At 38.9% G+C, this 17748-nt stretch overlaps 2 protein-coding genes across 3 annotated transcripts in view; one reads left to right on the forward strand and one right to left on the reverse strand.

The window, feature by feature from the left end:
• Positions 1–10013: 10013 nt before the first annotated feature.
• LOC115222886 lies at positions 10014–10914 on the reverse strand. The gene has a single exon (XM_029793269.2). It carries the CDS (start codon positions 10879–10881, stop codon positions 10204–10206), a length of 678 nt encoding a protein of 225 aa, XP_029649129.1. The 5' UTR covers positions 10882–10914; the 3' UTR covers positions 10014–10203.
• The window catches only part of LOC115222885 (queuine tRNA-ribosyltransferase accessory subunit 2), a 28177-nt gene continuing 21307 nt past the window's right edge, over positions 10879–17748 (forward strand). Inside the window, exons 1-4 of one of the 2 annotated variants that reach the window (XM_029793268.2) lie at positions 10879–11006; positions 12809–12951; positions 15590–15671; positions 17394–17457. In XM_029793268.2, coding sequence (XP_029649128.1) covers positions 12828–12951; positions 15590–15671; positions 17394–17457 — 270 coding nt within the window. In that variant the 5' untranslated portion in view covers positions 10879–11006; positions 12809–12827. The remainder of the gene's footprint in view (positions 11007–12808; positions 12952–15589; positions 15672–17393; positions 17458–17748) is intronic. The other variant, XM_036511876.1, reaches the window with a different exon arrangement.

The raw sequence follows: 17748 nt of genomic DNA on the forward strand, positions 1-17748 counted from the left end.
TAAAGGTATGGATCTTTTCCTTTTGAACGGCAGTTTTCAACACAATTTCTAGTTAACTTTTAAACTTCGTATGCTGGTAGAATGGGTCAAAATAAAACATTTTTTCTCTTGGCTTTCTTGAGAAAATTGTAATTTGTAAGTTTAACGTAGTTTAATTTTTCGAATTTTAACCAATCCTATTGAGCTAAAATCATTTGCTGCGTCTAAAACTGAGACAACATCCTGTCACTAACCCTAACCCTAAATTTTAGCCTTTCGTTTTTTTTTCTTAATTGTTAAATTAAAATTATTTTCCATTGCTTTCGTTTTTTTTTCTTAATTCTTAAATTAATTTAACAAGTAAGAAAAAAAAAACGAAAGGCTAAAATTTAGGGTTAGTGACAGGATGTTGTCTGTTTTAGACGCAGCAAATGATTTTAGCTCAGTAGAGGGCATAGGATTGGTTAAAATTCGAAAAATTAAACTACGTTAAACTTACAAATTACAATTTTCTCAAGAAAGCCAAGAGAAAAAAATGTTTTATTTTGACACATTCTACCAGTATACGAAGTTTAAAAGTGTTTAGTTAACCAGAAATTGTGTTGAAAACGGCCATTCTGGATGGTTTTATATTTACAGATATTTATTAGTATGTTACATGTTTTTATAAATCATATATCATATATTAGGGTTCTTTTCACTTTGACTGGCAGATTTTTAAAATAATTTCTTTGTAACTAAATACTTTTAAACTTCATATACTGGTAGAATGTGTTACATAAAACATCCGGTCAAAGTGAAAAGTGCTTTCATCCACTCTAGTGGAGTCTTCAAATTGAATTAACTTTTGCAGGAATTTTGACTCTTTTTATAGTATTATTGAGTGTGTAGGGGTGGGGAGAGATATAAGATAGTACAAGAGGGTGAGGAATGGGGAGAAAGTGAGAGAGAGCATGTGTGTGTGTTTTTGTATCTGAAAAAAGTGTTAAAGAAAAAGAAGGAGAGAAAGAAAAAAAAATTTGCTATCTTTGCAGCTGGTCAGTTTGTCAATAATAAGCAATTCTTGGCTTTTGGTAATGGCAAATTCAGCTGGTCATTCCAAGGGGGAAAAATGTCACATTTCAAAAAATTGTCTGGATTTCCTTTTTATAATTGTCTTGTGAGAGTGTGTGTGTGTGTGTTTTTGTATTACCTCCTCCGCTATCTTATGCAAGTCTTGTAAACCGACTTGGATGGCCACTTTGAGGCCGTAGTCCTACCAGTTTACCTCCTTCACCCTCATCACTTTCAACACCTTCACGTCTTCCTCCATATTATACAGGATGGCTGCCACCAGTCACACCTCCTCAATCTCCAGTGGTACTCTGCCAATCCTTACCCTGGCTACTCATTTGCCACAGTAAATCAGCAGAAGTACCCACTCTGGTGTCCTTAGCATCACAGTGGAGTGGTTTATTGCTTCTTGTTCACTAGTGAACCCTACCTCTGCTGTGCCGTATTTCCTCCCTCTCGTGTAAAATGTTGAGGCATTTTACCACCTTTATGGTCTCAAAAATTTGTCCTACGAAGAAAGGCTGAGGACGCTCGACCTTTATTCTTTTGAAAAACGCCGCCGCCATGGTGATCTCATTCTCGCCCACAACATCATAAGCAGAAAGTGTAACCTCTCGAAAGAGCTGTTCTTCACTCCTGCTCCAGAGCATCGGCTGCAGGGTCATTCTGAAAAGCTCTACCTGCGACGATTTCATCTCAATCGAAGGAGAGGAGCTTTCTCCGTCTGGGTTGCGGATCCGTGGAACAAGCTGCCAGACGAGATGGTGAAGATGCCGACGACCGCTTTGTTCAAAGCCTCCCTGGACCTCCCTGTACTTAACTCCATGTCCCCCTACATGGCCTTGCTATTTGCTTTTGAGCCAAATTAACTAACTAACTAACTAACTTCTATAGCCTCTACTGTGGCTATTTCAACTTTTGCGATGTCATAGACAGTGTTCTATACACCACCGTCTGCTTCATCACACTCACTGTTAAATTTTCTGGTGGTGTCAACTTCAAACTGGTTCCATCTTTCTCTATGAGTCTTAAATCATTAAAAATGTTTTAGCCCGAAGGCTGCGGCCATGCTGGGGCACCATGAACTCCTTCAATTTCCTCTGCTCCATCTTTATCTCTTGTACCTGCAACATGTCCGCTGTCAAACTTCTGCTAGTTGGAACTGGTTCACACTCCTTCGCCCTCTGCTTCTTGTCTCTGTACCTGGATTTCGTTGACATGGAGAAAGCCTTTGGCAGGGTCCCCTGATCCCTTATCTGGTGGTCAATAAGGAAACTAGGGATAGATGAATAGTTAGTGAGAGCTGTGCAAGCCATGTATAGGGGCGCTGTAAGGTGACGGTTGGCAACAAGTACACTGAAGAATTCAGGGTAGAGGTAGGGGTCCACCAAGGTTCAGTCCTTAGCCCCCTCCTATTTATCATAGTCCTCCAGGCAATAACAAAGGAATTCAAGACAGGATGCCCATGGGAGTTCCTCTTTGCCAACGACCTTGCTCTAATTGCTAAGTCACTATCAGAACTAGAGAAGTTTCAGGTGTGGAAACAAGGATTAGAATCGAAGGGCCTTAGAGTCAACCTAGCTAAAACCAAAGTCCTAATAAGTAGGAAGGCAGGCAAACCACAAATTCCTGCAGAAAAGGTGTAGGTAGAAACTCTATAAGATGTATCCAGTGTAAGCTATGGATACATAAGAGGTGCAGCAATATCAAAGGAAGGCTACCTGGGAAGATAGTTTTTGTATGTGGCAGGTGCTTTGGAGCAATAAACACTGAAAATGTGCAGAAAACAGCTTCTGCCACATACCAGGGAGAAAGACTAGAAGTAGTTGATAGCTTCCATTACCTAGGTACCAAGTCAGTAGTGGGGGAGGGTGCTCTGAAAGTGTAGCTGCTAGAATAAGAATAGCCTGGGCAAAGTTCAGAGAGCTCTTACCTCTGCTGGTGACAAAGGGCCTCTTGCTCATGTGTATGAACAGCCATGCTACATGGCAGTGAAACATGGGCCGTGACTGCTGAGGACATGCGTAAGCTCGCAAGGAATGAAGCCAGTATGCTCTGGCTTCACTCCATTCCAGAATCATCATCATTTAGCGTCCGCTTTCCATGCTAGCATGGGTTGGACGGTTCAACTGGCGTCTGGGAAGCCAGAAGGCTGCACCAGGCCCAGTCTGATTTGGCAATGTTTCTACGGCTGGATGCCCTTCCTAACGCCAACCACTCCGTGAGTGTAGTGGGTGCTTTTTACGTGCCATCGGCACAGGTGCGAGACGGGACTGGCAAATAGCCACGGTCGGAAGGTGCATTTTACGTGCCACCGGCATGGGGGCCAAGCGAGGCTGGCAACAACCAAGATCGGATGGTGCTTTTTACGTGCCACTGGCACGGAGGCCAGTCGGGGCGGCGCTGACAACAGCCACGATCGGATGGTTCGCTTACGTGCGACTGGCGCTAGTATCACAGCTGCAATTTCATTGATGTTGATCAACTTCGATTTTGGTTCTGATTTCCACTTGCCTCAACAGGTAGAGTTTTGTGTCCCAAGAAGGAAAGGTAAGTCGACTGGCTACATCCCAGGTAGAGGCCATGGGTTATGGTCTCACTTGTCCTGCCGGGTCTTCTCATGCACAGCATACTTCCATAGGTCTCGGTCTCTAATCATTTCCTTGGTGAGACCTAAAGTTCGAAGGTTGTGCTTCACCTCCTTGTCCCAGGTTTTCCTGGGTCTACATCTTCCATAGGTTCCCTCAACCGCTAGGGTGTGGCACTTTTTCACACAACTATCTTCAGCCATTCTCGTCACATGACCATACCAGCGCAAACGTCTCTCTTGCACACCACAACTGATGCTTCTTAGGTCCAACTTTTCTCTCAAGGTACTTACACTCTGTCAAGTATGAACACTGACACTATACATCCATTGGAGCATACTGGCTTCATTTCTTGCGAGCTTACGCATATCCTCAGCAGTCACGGCCCAAGTTTCACTACCATGTAGCATGGCTGTTCGTACACATGCATCATACAGTCTGCTTTTATTCTGAGCGAGAGGCCTTTTGTCACCAGCAGAGGTAAGAGCTCTCTGAACTTTGCCCAGGCTATTCTTACTCTAGCAGTTACACTTTCAGCACCACCCACCCCCCGCTACTGACTTGGTCACCTAGGTAACAGAAGCTATCAACTACTTCTAGTTTTTCTCCCTGGAATGTGGTAGAAGTTGGTCTCTGCACATTTTCAGTGTTTATTGCTCCTGAGCATCTGCCACAAACAAGGACTATTTTCCTAGTTAGCCTTCCTTTGACATTGCTGCACCTCTTATGTGTCCATAGCTTACACTTGGTGCATCTTATAGAGTTTCTAAAAAACGAAAAATTTTATCATATGCACAATGGTGTTCTGGAAGAAGTTTAGGCTCATGTTCATTCACAAATGCAACCAACTCTGTAATGTCATAATTTGTCTCTCTTGCTATGTCACTAATTTGACAGTTTCTTTTTGGCAGTCCAGAGCCAGACTCTTGCAAGATTTTGCCTCCCACAGCCAAAACCTGATCCTCAATTTCAATCAGTGCTTAGTTAAAAAGTATTTCAGAGAACTGAATATTGATATCTGGGTTTGCCTGTTGAATTGCATACTTTAAGTCCTCAGCCATCTCCTCACGATATTTCATCCAAAGCTGTAGGGGACTGCCAAGTTGACACACGTTCAGTATAATTGCTAAAAGGTTTCGGAGTTTCCTTGGAGAATCTGATACTGATGCTTCAGTCAATGCAAGGTCCCATTGCTCATCATTTTCTAAATAAAAAAACCTTGTTGATAGCATGCTTCCCTATAACTTTCACACACGCAACCGTTTACCCTCCTCGAATCTTGGAATGGTTTGGGACCACATACTTCATGCAAAAGGAGCCGTAAGTAGTAGCATTCTGCTTGGCTCTTGCAAGAGCATCAGCTCCACATTTCCTCTTGTGCCTTTTATTGTTTCTCCAGGTGTAATACTTGGGTAATTGTGGGTAAAGGAGTTTTCTTGCATCTTCATCTTCTTGACACAACTTTAAAAATGACAGTAAGGGTAGTTTCCTTTGGTGAAGGTGCTCGTTGCAAGGCTGTTTGTTTTGTGAAGATAACCCTGTGGCCATTCTTTAGATGGACACCCAGATGAATGATGGCTGGGTGCCTCTCAAGAATGGGAAAATCGAAGATGCGCCAAAAAGGCCTCATTGGTACTCATTGGTATCTTCCTCTGTCATACTGCACAAGATTGTATGTTGCAGCATCTAAACCTTTGTTTATATATTTGCAAACATTAACTCAGGCTACCTGAACTCGTCTTCACTTCCCTGTAGAATACTGATCATCTACATTTACCTCGACTCCTCTTGTAAAATGTGAGAAAAATGTCTTAGGAAACTTTTTCGAAAATTAAAATGGGGATTAAATGAAAAATGAGTTCCGTGAATATCTTCACAGGAGTGATTGAAATAAATGGCAATTGTGGAACGCACACAGTATCAAACATCAGATGAAATGGATGTGTGTGTGTGAGAGAGAGAAAGAGAATGTCACTTAGACATTTCCCTTTTTCATACGCACACATACATACAAAACAGACGAATACATATGTATTTATGTATGTACGTATACATAACACACCCCTTCACTGACTGACTGACTCTCTCTCTCTCACAAACACACATTCATAAATGTATACAAACATACAAAAACACACGTGTGTGACAGAGACGGAGAGCGAGAAGGTTGCAAACAATGAATGGAAAACATTAAATGAAAAAATCGTATAAATCAAAGCTCTTGTACCGTATATTTAAATTTATGAACTTAGTCAATATTTCTTTCAGTAATTTATATTTCTTTACAAGGACAGACAAATGGATTGAATCGATTACATCGACCCCAGTAAATACCTGGTACTTAATTTATCGACCCCGAAAGGATGAAAGGCAAAGTCGACCTCAGCGGAATTCGAACTCACAACGTAACGACAGACGAAATACCGCTAAGCATTTCGCCCGGTGTGCTAACCACTCTGCCATTATGTATTTATCGTAGTTGTTTGCAAATAAATTAAAACTTGAAATAAAATCATCAAAATAGAGATTAAGAAACTTTACAAATGAAAACAGAAAATTTTGCTGTTGCTACGTCAATACCGGAAGTTGACACTGAGAAACCACTTTAAAGGAGCGAATCACATATAAAGCAATGCTATTTATTTTTACTAAAAAAAAAAACAACTGAAGACCCTATAATATATCCGAGGTCAAATCATTCAGGCGATCTTTCGTCTCTAGTAGTTTAGTTTTTACAGTATGTTCTATCTCTGTCTTTCCAGTACACACACACACAGTTTTTATTTTTACATAGACCTGTGTATATTCGCTTTTCACGCGAAAAGGGCTGCACGAATTGCTTCCATTCTTGGAATGAATGAATGATGGCAATCTTTCGTCTCTAGTAGACCTTTCCGTCGATTTCCGTAAATTTTTTTTTTTTTACACATGGGCTTGCGGGAACTTTTGAAGTAATGAGAGCGAAAGAGACTAAGAGAAAGCGATTTTATGACGAGGGAAGTTCTTTTGAAGTTACCGTCCAGGGGAAGCATTGATGTACATGTGCGTGTGTGTCTGTCTGTTTGATTGGGTGTGGGAGACAGACAGTATGTTGTGTAAGTGAAGTGCTTCTGTTAGTGTGTGTGTGAAGAGACAGAGTATTGTGTGAAAGAAAGAGATAACTGAAATTTTTTACTCGGTGTATGTGTATATGTATGTATATTACTTCAAAAGTTCCCGCAAGCCCATATGTAAAAAAAAATATTTTTTTAAAGAAATCGACGGAAAGGTCTACTAGAGACGAAAGATCGCCATAAAAGGCAAAGTAATTTTATAAATCGAAATTCACTTATTGTATCAAGTATTGGGGAATGAAGACTTTAGCTGAGGCTGCCTGTTGCAGTCGACTATGTCCGTGTGTTGCTAATAGAAGCTGGCTTCAGTCGCCGCGCCACTCTGCTACTAATAGCGCAGGTTCCCCCAAGACTTTAGCTGAGGCTGCCTGTTGCAGTCGACTATGTCCGTGTGTTGCTAATTGAAGCTGGCTTCAGTCGCCGCGCCACTCTGCTACTAATAGCGCAGGTTCCCCCCTAGTTTTGTGACCAAAGATGACAGACACTACCAACAACACGAAATCAATCAGAAGAAGCACACTAAAACACCCGAGGTACTCAGAAATGGTCATTGCTGCTATATCAAACCAAGACAAGAACAGGTGCTCCAGAAGGGAAATCATCAAATACATCGTATCGAACTACAACGTGGGAGACAAAATCCAGTTAATTAAACTCCACGTGAAGCGTGCCTTGAACGTTTGGGTGACGAAAGGGATACTTTCGGAAACCAGGCGATGCTCAGGCCATGTCAGCACCAACAAACGGAAACTGATGCACAAAATGAAGAAAACTGGGAAAGTGACGCCTTCAAAGTTGGATAATTTGAAAACAACAGAAACTTAATAAAATTTGATTATAACATAAAAAGGCCCTTTTAAGGGCCACCAACGCCATTTTGATTTTATACTCCTACAAAATGAATGCGATCTCTTGAATGTTGGACTCATTCTTTCCTCTGTGTATAAATGCTTAGAATTGAAGTCTTTGTAAAGTAATTTTTTTTATTTTGCTTTTAAATCTTCCCGTTTTTTTTTGTTTGTTTGGATAATATTTTATTTATCTATCTTCGTTGTATGAGTTCACTTTCTCAAGTTCGCATGGTGTAACATCTTCCAATTTCTGTGGGGAAACAATTTGAAAACATGTTTTTTTTAAATCTAGGTTGTTAAATTTGACATTTATTTTACTAGCAACAAAGATTTCAACAGTCATGAATTAGTTGACACGTTTCTTTTAGTGAAATACTAATAAAATTAATATTTGCCGATTTTGTTCTTAGACACATATCAACCGTGGATCTGCGGACCCATGTTTAAGGGCGTCCCAAATAATGACCATCCCTTTTTTTGGCATTCTTTCGATATAACTCGACAAAATCAAAACATTTCACTTGGGGTATTTCCGTGGAAGCAAATGACAGTTTGGTTCTGTTTTCTGATTGGAAATTTGCGGATTTTATAAACACACATGAAACAGACAAGAACAAATATGCAAGACTTTTTTTTTTCTTCAAGTTTAAAAATAAGACATTGCTGGCATAATTTCGTTATATCTCAACTCCACAACCCACGGAGATACCCAAAGTGAAATGTTTTGATTTTGTCGAGTTATATCGAAGGAATGCCTTCTCCCCCCCTTCCTACATCAGCCATATTATACGAAAGACTTAGATTATTCAATGGATCCTTGATTACACCATTATTATTAATTTATTTTGCTCGGGTCAAACCCTTTAGTTTGACCGATATGGTAATTAACTTTATCTTGTCCTGGACTACATATCTTCGCTTGTCTTTTTTTTCTAAGTCAGTAGCGTTCCGTTTGAGGGAGATTTGGGTGCTATTTCTAACAGGCTCAACGAGTGAGTACAGGTTGATGTCCGCCGATTCTTTTATTTTTTAGCTCGAAAGTAGCGTTGCTACTTATTCCAGGATAGCAGACATGCTGTAGACCAAAGGCTAAAACCTTCAGGAATCGTGTACTCCGCATATTATTTTGGTATATCCTCTCATAAAACGGTAGTGTGTGATTTGAGACATATGGCTGCTATTTCTAGCAGATTGAACGATCAAGTAGAAACACTTTGTCTAACAAGGTGACAGTGAAAGGTTGTGCAGCGAAAAAAGGTGTATGGGGGAGACGATCGACTGACATGCGGTATCTTGTGAACCCTATTGGCAAATGACCTCATATTTTCGAAATATTGTTTGGTTATCAATCACCCCATGTCCAACGAATAAGGGTACTTGGGTACTTGTTGATCAGAATTTTTTTTAGGGTAGTTGTGGAAATATTGGACAACCATATCTCGGCTGAGTTAGTTCCAAACATCAAAGTCGACAACTTTTTAGCAGAGTAACCCTGGCAGGATCGTTCGTACGCTGGATGAAATGCTTAGCGGTATTTCGCACGTCGCTACGTTCTGAGTTCAAATTCCGCCGAGGTCGACTTTGCCTTTCATCCTTCCGGGGTCGATGAAATCGAATATCCCGCTCCCCCAAATTTCAGGCCTTGAGCCCTATAGTAGAAAAGAAAGAGTGGCCGGTGCTCGTTGAAATAATTTCACTAAATAAAAGAAAAATAATAAAGATAATTCGGCGCACCTGCTAGGAATAACAGCCAAATCTCACAAACACTTTGTTTCCTTTTAACATTTAGAAAAATGGATATCTTTAGTATATATTCGACATATACGCTGCGATAAAATAATGAAATATGTAATCAATCTACTATCTACACATGTATATATACGTTTATATATATACGAAAGAATTCTAAATTGCTTATAACCATGTTCATCATCAACAGAGTAGTTGACATCATCACGTCATCATTAGCATTATCTGCAGTGGTTATTTTCGTGTTGTTATATTCAGGAACATCTTCACAAAAAATATATAAATCATCATCATCTAACATCCATGTACCTCGCAGAACTACAAATCCTGTAGAGAGGGAATGATCTGAGGAGGGGCGGTAGTGCAGGTTTTTGTAGAGGACCAGTGTGGTTACTAATATCTACTAAGGAAAAAGGGTAAAGATCCCTTTTGGTCATCATTAACCATGAGATTGCACCTAGAAAGTTCCGCTCCAAGGTACAAATCCGGGCAAATTTGTTTATGGAAAACCGACAGTCACCCATGCATACCACAAGTATAGTTTATTTCATACGTTTACTTAATAATTACAAATTAAGAAGCTTTTTTTTAAAATGAGTTCATAAAAGATAGAATTTAACAAGCCAGACTTCAGTTCAACTCTTAATCACTGCATTTCTGAAGCAAAAATACAATACAAATTGGAGTGTAACAATTGAATAGGTTTATTTAACAAGTTTTAAGGGAATAAAATGTTTTATGATATTCATTTTAAGTTTTGAATTACAATTCAAAATTGTCTTTTGATAGAAAAAGTGTTTATATTGAAATCACTGACCTTTTAAATAGGAAAAGAACAAGAGAAAATCACACCATGATTATATATGTAATTTAATACCAATGTGAATCCGATGTCCTATTCTTACTGTATCGATATTCTTTCCCATCCTGGTTATATTTGTAGACATATCTGGCAGGAAAATATTCCATGTTTAAGCGATAATGGCGAAGATGTAGAAGCATGTGTCTTTCAAGAGTCTTTTTGTCCATCACTATCCTCTGTTTCTCCGCTGGCACCGTTTCAGGTAGGACATTCTTCTCAATCGGTTGTATTTCTTTGCGAATTACGAACTCACCATTGTCTTTGAGTAAACAGTGTTCAAAGTCTTTCTCTTCAGGATAACCATTTGGGAAGGTTATCGGTGTTATCTTTATCAGATGTTTTACTTTACTTAACATTTGGTTAATGCTTGGTATGTTCTTCAGCACAACCTTTTCGTTTTGACGACCAGTGAGGTTGAGGGCGAACATCGTGGCCTTTTCCCTCTGGGGTCTGCCCTTCAAAGTCTTCACTCGACTCACCATGTGTAACATTGAAGGTTCTTCAAGAGCACCTGTTTCACACTTGTTCGACACCAGATCTTCTCGTAAAGGCTTTGCCCATTTCATGGCCTTGCTTGCCATTTTCTCCTTTTTGCCTACCAGCCTGAATCGAACTGAAGAATACATGACGGGGCTTTGATTCAAAAGACCGCATCGAAATATTGCAAAAAGATTCTGGGACGCCATTTCCGCAAATCAATTCAAGGGCAAATAACCCTGCTCTGATTATCTCCCCTGAATTAAATCGCACCCGCGTGGAAGGGTCACGCCTCGTTTCTAACAACCTTTAAATAAACTCATTCATTCTTTTGGTAAGTTCCAGCTGTTTTTATTTTTGCGATTCCTCTTGTTTGTACACAACCGATTTTCATCTATCTAAATTGTCCGATTCCTTTTGATATATCTGCTAGTAATGGACCAAACTTTACACAGCTCTTGTGATTCATTCCTGATCAAACATATCCGTTAGCTAAAGGTACTCCAGCATGGTCACCCTATCTTTTTTGCTTTTCAGGTACTAAAATCTTGTTTGCCAAGTGTCGTTTATATATGACGGTAGGGTGTGATTTTAAGGAGAATTGGTTAGCAATTCGCAGACCGAGCCGCTATTCCATTAGTTCGCGCCAAAGGTAAACATGAAGAATGTTGTGTACTACTTGAGAACAGTGATCCCGGTGCGCGTAGTCGCGCATCCGTGCTAGATAGTCTGGTCTAGTGGATCCTACAACGACTTACCTAGCAAAGTAAATAAAACAAAATAAATAATTTTTGTTAAACAAAGTAAATAAAACACAAAGTAAAGGATCTTTTCGGTTTGAACGGCAGATTTTTCTAGCGGTGTCATATGAAATTGTCACCCATAATTATGATCCTAGAATCGATCTATTGCATTTCAATGTTTTAGGGTTAGGGTTAGGGGTGGGGGAAGGGTATCTTTTTTCTTCAGAAATGTAAATAAACCCAATCTGTTTCTTAAACGAGGGACATATTCATACGGCACAGAATTTTTTCACCTCAATAGACGTCATTGATTGGTTGAAATTGCAGAAATTTCCAAACCATAGAATTTTCTCAATAAAGCCAAGGAAAAAAGATGTTTATTGAGAAAATTCTATAGTTTGTAAGATATTTGTTGTTTTTTTTCTTCAATTCCTTCGAAACTGGTATTCTATATTGTTGCTCCCTTATTAAACCATATTGATTATGTTCTAATCACTCTTATGGGGGCAAACCATCATTCATTATTGGTGAATAACCCCTTCAACACCCGAATAACTAATTAGCTAAGCTGGTCTCTGTAAAGTTTGCACACTGAGAATGATGCATTCAGTTTCTAGTGACCAAGTCCTTGCCTATGAAGCCTGTCTATATCCCTACAGTCTGAGGAACCAATGACTGAATTGAGGACACCCTATGCTATTCCTGTTTATTGGCACACAAAACACTCTATGCATCATTTGAAGTGTCAATGCATACATAAATGATTTCGATTACTATACTTTATTTCAGGAGTGGCTGTGTGGGCAAGTGTCTTCTCCTATAGCCTCGGGCCGACCAAAGCCTTGTGAATGGATTTGGTAGACAGAAACTGAAAGAAGCCCATCATGTATATATGTATATATATATATATATATATATATATATATATATATATATATATGTATATATGTATATATATATATATATATATATGTATATATGTATATATATATATATATATATATATATATATGTATATATGTATATATATATATATATATATATTTATATATATATATATATATATATATATATATATATGTATATATATATATATGTATGTATGTGTATGCTTGTGTGTCTGTGTTTGTCCCCCTAGCATTGCTTGACAACCGATGCTGGTGTGTTTATGTCCCCGTTACTTAGCGGTTTGGCAAAAGAGACCGATAGGATAAGTACTGGGCTTGAGTTGCTCGATTAAAGGCGGTGCTCCAGCATGGCCGCAGTCAAATGACTGAAACAAGTAAAAGAGTAAAAGAGAGTATTCTTAAATTAATTTTTTATTCAGAAATATGTATACAAATAATTTTTAAAATGCTTAACTTTCTTTAATATAATCAAATTTCTTTTTTAGATTTTTTTAAAATCAAAGAATGATGAAATTCGTTATTCAAAAAGTTTGTCATGGTTCAGCTCGATGTGGAGTTTTAAGTCAGTTTGGCCAAAATGCTGAACAAATTCTCGAAACCCCATTATGTATGTTGTATACTCGAGGAGGTAAGTTTAATTTTTAGGGGTCTTAATCAAACAACAAACGTTTTTACTCATGTGCAGTCAGTGAAGAACAGAGTTCTCTGAAGAGAGTCACAGAAGGTATTGAGAAGAGATATTGTTTGTTATGTGTTGTTTCTGATTGACGTTTGTATTGTTGTAACCTTGCTGCTCTAACCACATGGCCTAGTGGTTAGAGCAGAGGACTCGCAGTCGAGGGATCGCAGGTTCGAATCTCAGACCGGGTGATGTGTGTGGTTATGAGCAAAACACCTAAGCTCCACGCGGCTCCGGCAGAAGGTAATGGCGAAACTTCTGCTGACTCTTTCGCCACAACATTCTCTCAGTCTTTCCTCTTGCATCTTGCAGCTCACCTGTGATGGACCGGCGTCCCATCCAGGTGAGGATACTATATGCTAAGGAAACCGGGAAACCGGCCCTTATGAGCCAGGCATGGCTCAAGAAGGAACAAACAACAACATTGTTGTAACCTTGTTATAAGTCCGTGTTATAAAGTGGCATATACAGTGAGTTCAAAGAAGCAGATAATAGTGTCGACGAGACACATTTCCTATACATCAATAGCCTACTTGCTGTTACCTCCAACAATGCCAACTCATGTGCAGAAAATATCCCTTCATTCCTCTCTCTAACCTTCTGCATCCAAGTATTATCCACCTGCAACCAAGACACTTTATGCCAAACCTTCGATGTCTTCTCGAAGAGAAAAATCAAAAACGTTCTCCAGTGGATTCTTGTTAATCTTGTCCCATTTGACAGCACAGACACCATCAAAACATGCCAAAAACACAATATCGTGCCTCACCTCATAAACAACTTGCAGCTAGAATTCTCAAGGTACATTAAAAATACTAGGCTCCACCATTGTTAGCAATCTCTCCCTGGCCATCACAAAGACCAACCTTCTTCACTGTCAGAATTTACTTCATTTCACTGTAATCTGTACAATATTTTTTGTCATGGGTTTCTAATAGGCTGGTCCCTGGTTAACCCTAACCCTAATGCAGTGCAGAATGATTACAAATGATTTTTGTTTGAAGAGCACTTTTTAAAAAATTGTTTCAATCTTGTTTACATCCTTTATCAACATACATTAGTGAAAGATGTATGCAAGTATGTATACACACACTTACAACAATCTTTCACACAGTTCTTACCTACTGAATTCCACTTGTCAGGTACAGGTCAGTCCAAGGCTGTGGTAAGAAATGCCCAAAATGTCCTGCTGTAGGATTGAATCCTGAACCAGTCGTGCCATTTTCTACATTTTGTCATCTGCACTTGAAGACTCCTTCAAAAGTGACACAATTACAAAACCACTTACATATTATCTGCACTTGTTTTTTTTTTATTTTCTTTGATGTTTGCTCATTATTTTATTCCTAATATTTGAAGTCATGGCTGCTGGAACTTGTAGTCAGTATGAAGTTGGTTAAAAAAAATTATTCTTATAATGGAAATTGTAGTTGTGATACCAGTGCCAGTGGCATGTAAAAGAACCATTCGAACATGGCCATTGCCAGCGCTGCCTTGACTGGCTTCCATGGCATGTAAAAAGCACCAACCCATCGTGGCCGTTGCCAGCCCCGCCTGGCACCTGTGCCGGTGGTACGTAAAAAGCACCCACTACACTCATGGAGTGGTTGGCGTTAGGAAGGGCATCAAGCTGTAGAAACACTGCCAGATCAGACTGGGCCTGGTGCAGCCTTCTGGCTTCCCAGACCCTGGTCGAATTGTCCAACCCATGCTAGCATGGAAAGCGGATGTTAAATGATGATGATGATGATGATGATGATGATGCTAAAAATAAAAAAATAAAAATTAGAATCCAAGAAAATAATGTTTTAGAAAATGAGTCAATGGTTGAGCAGGCTGCTAGAAGTTGCAGCAAAGTTTTCCTCAAATCATTCCCTTCTGTAATGATACATAAAATATGTAATACTAGATATACATTGTCAGAAAAATACACGGTCAATGTCTTTTGATCATAAAGTTGCTTGATGGTGGTAAACAGCAACAATAGTTAAGAAAATCTGTAAAATGTGATAAGATTTTGTGCTGTGAAGTTGGGGGTCTAACATTTTAAACAGGGCCCATCTTTCAAGAAGAAAATCTATCAGTAGGCGCAGGAGTGGCTGTGAGGTAAGTAGCTTGCTAACCAACCACATGGTTCCGGGTTCAGTCCTACTGTGTGGCATCTTGGGCAAGTGTCTTCTGCTATAGCCCCGGGCTGACCAATGCCTTGTGAGTGGATTTGGTAGACGGAAACTGAAAGAAGCCTGTCGTATATATGTATATATATATATGTATGTGTGCATGTGTTTGTGTGTCTGCGTTTGTCCCCCTAGCATTGCTTGACAACCGATGCTGGTGTGTTTACGTCCCCGTCACTTAGCGGTTCGGCAAAAGAGACCGATAGAATAAGTACTGGCTTACAAAGAATAAGTCCCGGGGTCGATTTGCTTGACTAAAGGCGGTGCTCCAGCATGGCCGCAGTCAAATGACTGAAACAAGTAAAAGAGTAAAAGAGAGAGAGTATAGTGTAATATTTTTTTTTTTGCTATAAATATTTTTCCTTCAGCTTGTTGTCTTTTAAAATGGTTTAGAAATTATTTTTTTAAAGGTAGCACACCTCACATTTCTGGAGATATTTTAAATCACATGAAGAACATTCCTGGATTAATCCAAGTCCCTTTCAGTCACTTGTAAGTTTTTGCCTCGTTTTCCAAACCACTGTTTTTTTCTTTTCCATACTTATGCTGTGAGTGTGTCATCAGATGTAAATAATTTTGTTTCCCCAATACAAAATATTGAAGAGATTAAACAGAGTATATCAAACTTGATATGTAAATAGTAGGCAAATTTCATCTTCTATGTTTATGAATTTTGTTCTGTTTTTAAGTTACTGATACAGATTCAGTGCAGTAGCGACTAATGCTACAGGCTGTATGGCAAGGATGCGAATTTACCTCTGAATTAAACCCTTTAGTGTTTAAAGTGGCCAAATCCGGCCCAATATATTTCACATGTTTCATATTCAAACTTGCCATATCCAGCCTCTCACACCTAACCTACATTGACATTCTAAAAATAAACAATCACATCATTGAAACCTCAAAGCTATAAGGTAATGCATGATTAATTCAAAACAATTTAAATAAAAAAGCATTACATTTAACAGTGTAATCTGAACACTAAAGGGTTAAGATGTCCCTGTAACATAGTAGTTTAGCAAAAGCGAATAAGTACTGGGCTTAAAAAAAGTCTTTGGATTGATCTGTTCACCTAAAACCCTTCAAGGCAATGCTCCAGCATGGCCACAATCAGATGACTGAAACAAGTAAAAAGTGAAAAAAAAATTTTTCAGTAATTAGTCCAGTAGTTGTGAATAAGTAATATGGAGAAAGATACACATCTCTAATGTGAATAGTGGGAGCACTATATAATTGCCGAGTATTCTATTAGCTTGCTGTGCTGCCCTCAGCTTAATAAAAAGACTCAAACGTTATACAGTTACAGGGTGTTCTGGTTAAATATGATGGTTTTTTTAATGCTTTCCTTTTGTCAGGAACAGTTTGATATATTGGTGAACAGTCAAGAGTGTTGGAAAACCTAAAGACTAAAGTTGTAGTTGAAAAAAAAAATTAGCAGACATGGAAGACTGGAAGCCATGTGAATACTGGAGAAGAGTTGCCTGTATCAAGATGATTCACAAAATGTCAACATTATGACTGCTGCTCAGTACTCTGTGAACCCTGTAAAGGTTGTAAGATGTGATATAAAGAGCTGCAATGGAAACTATGAAGCTGTGGCCAGCAGGAAGGGACACAGTAAGCATTCTGACTGTGTCCACATACCTAAATCTATCCCCACATCTTTGAACAGGGCCTCAGTCTCAATTCAGATATTTATGTGAAGCTGCTGGAGACTGTGGTCAATCCCCAGTTGGAGAGGGTTGTGTGGAAGCAGGATGCAGCTCCTTGCAATACTTCTGGAAAGAGTCAAAGGGGGTTGTCAGGGAATCTCTACAACTTCATCAGCCCCAATTTCCAGCCCCCTAATTCCCTGAATTGTTATCCCATGGATTACTTTGTGTGGGGCACAGTTGAGAAAGATACCAACTGCTCTGCCTGCAACACCAAGGCTGAGCTGGTGGCCAAGATCAAGGAATTGTTCAAAGATCTTCCAAGGACACAGTGAGGAATGAATGCACCAAATTCTGGAGTCACCTTGAGGTCATAGTGAAACCGAGGATGGCTACTTTGAGTAAACTGTTATCTCCCAGCCATAATCTTGTTGATATTTTTGGATGGAATTTTGTGTTTTCTTTTCCTTTTATGCAAACTGTCAAATTTAGCCTGAAAACTGTCTTTTAGTTTATCACTAATAATTTTAACTTAATTTGTTATTTCTTTGTTTTGTATTAGTGTTGAACATCAGGAAACATTGGAATATTTTGGCAAAGGCATAAAACAGTTTGCTTCACTGAAAGTAAGTTTTTCCCACTTAATCTTTTTTTTTTTCTTAAAAGAAAAAAGAAAAAGATAAAAAATCAATCAGGAATTTAAATTTGTAAAAGTTTATAGTCTTGGTGGTTTGAAAGTTTTTTTTATTATTATTTAAAGAAAGATATTTTCAAATCTGTGTTGTTGAGGATATGGGAGTATGGGGGTTGTAAAATGTGCCTTAATACTGTAGCAACATTTATGATAAATGTATTTTTAATTAGTAATATAATGGTTCTATTTTTATTTATATACATTTTAAGTTAGTTTCAAAATT

The sequence above is a fragment of the Octopus sinensis genome, linkage group LG21 (genome assembly GCF_006345805.1).
Source record: "Octopus sinensis linkage group LG21, ASM634580v1, whole genome shotgun sequence".
In the NCBI taxonomy this organism is placed as follows: domain Eukaryota; kingdom Metazoa; phylum Mollusca; class Cephalopoda; order Octopoda; family Octopodidae; genus Octopus; species Octopus sinensis.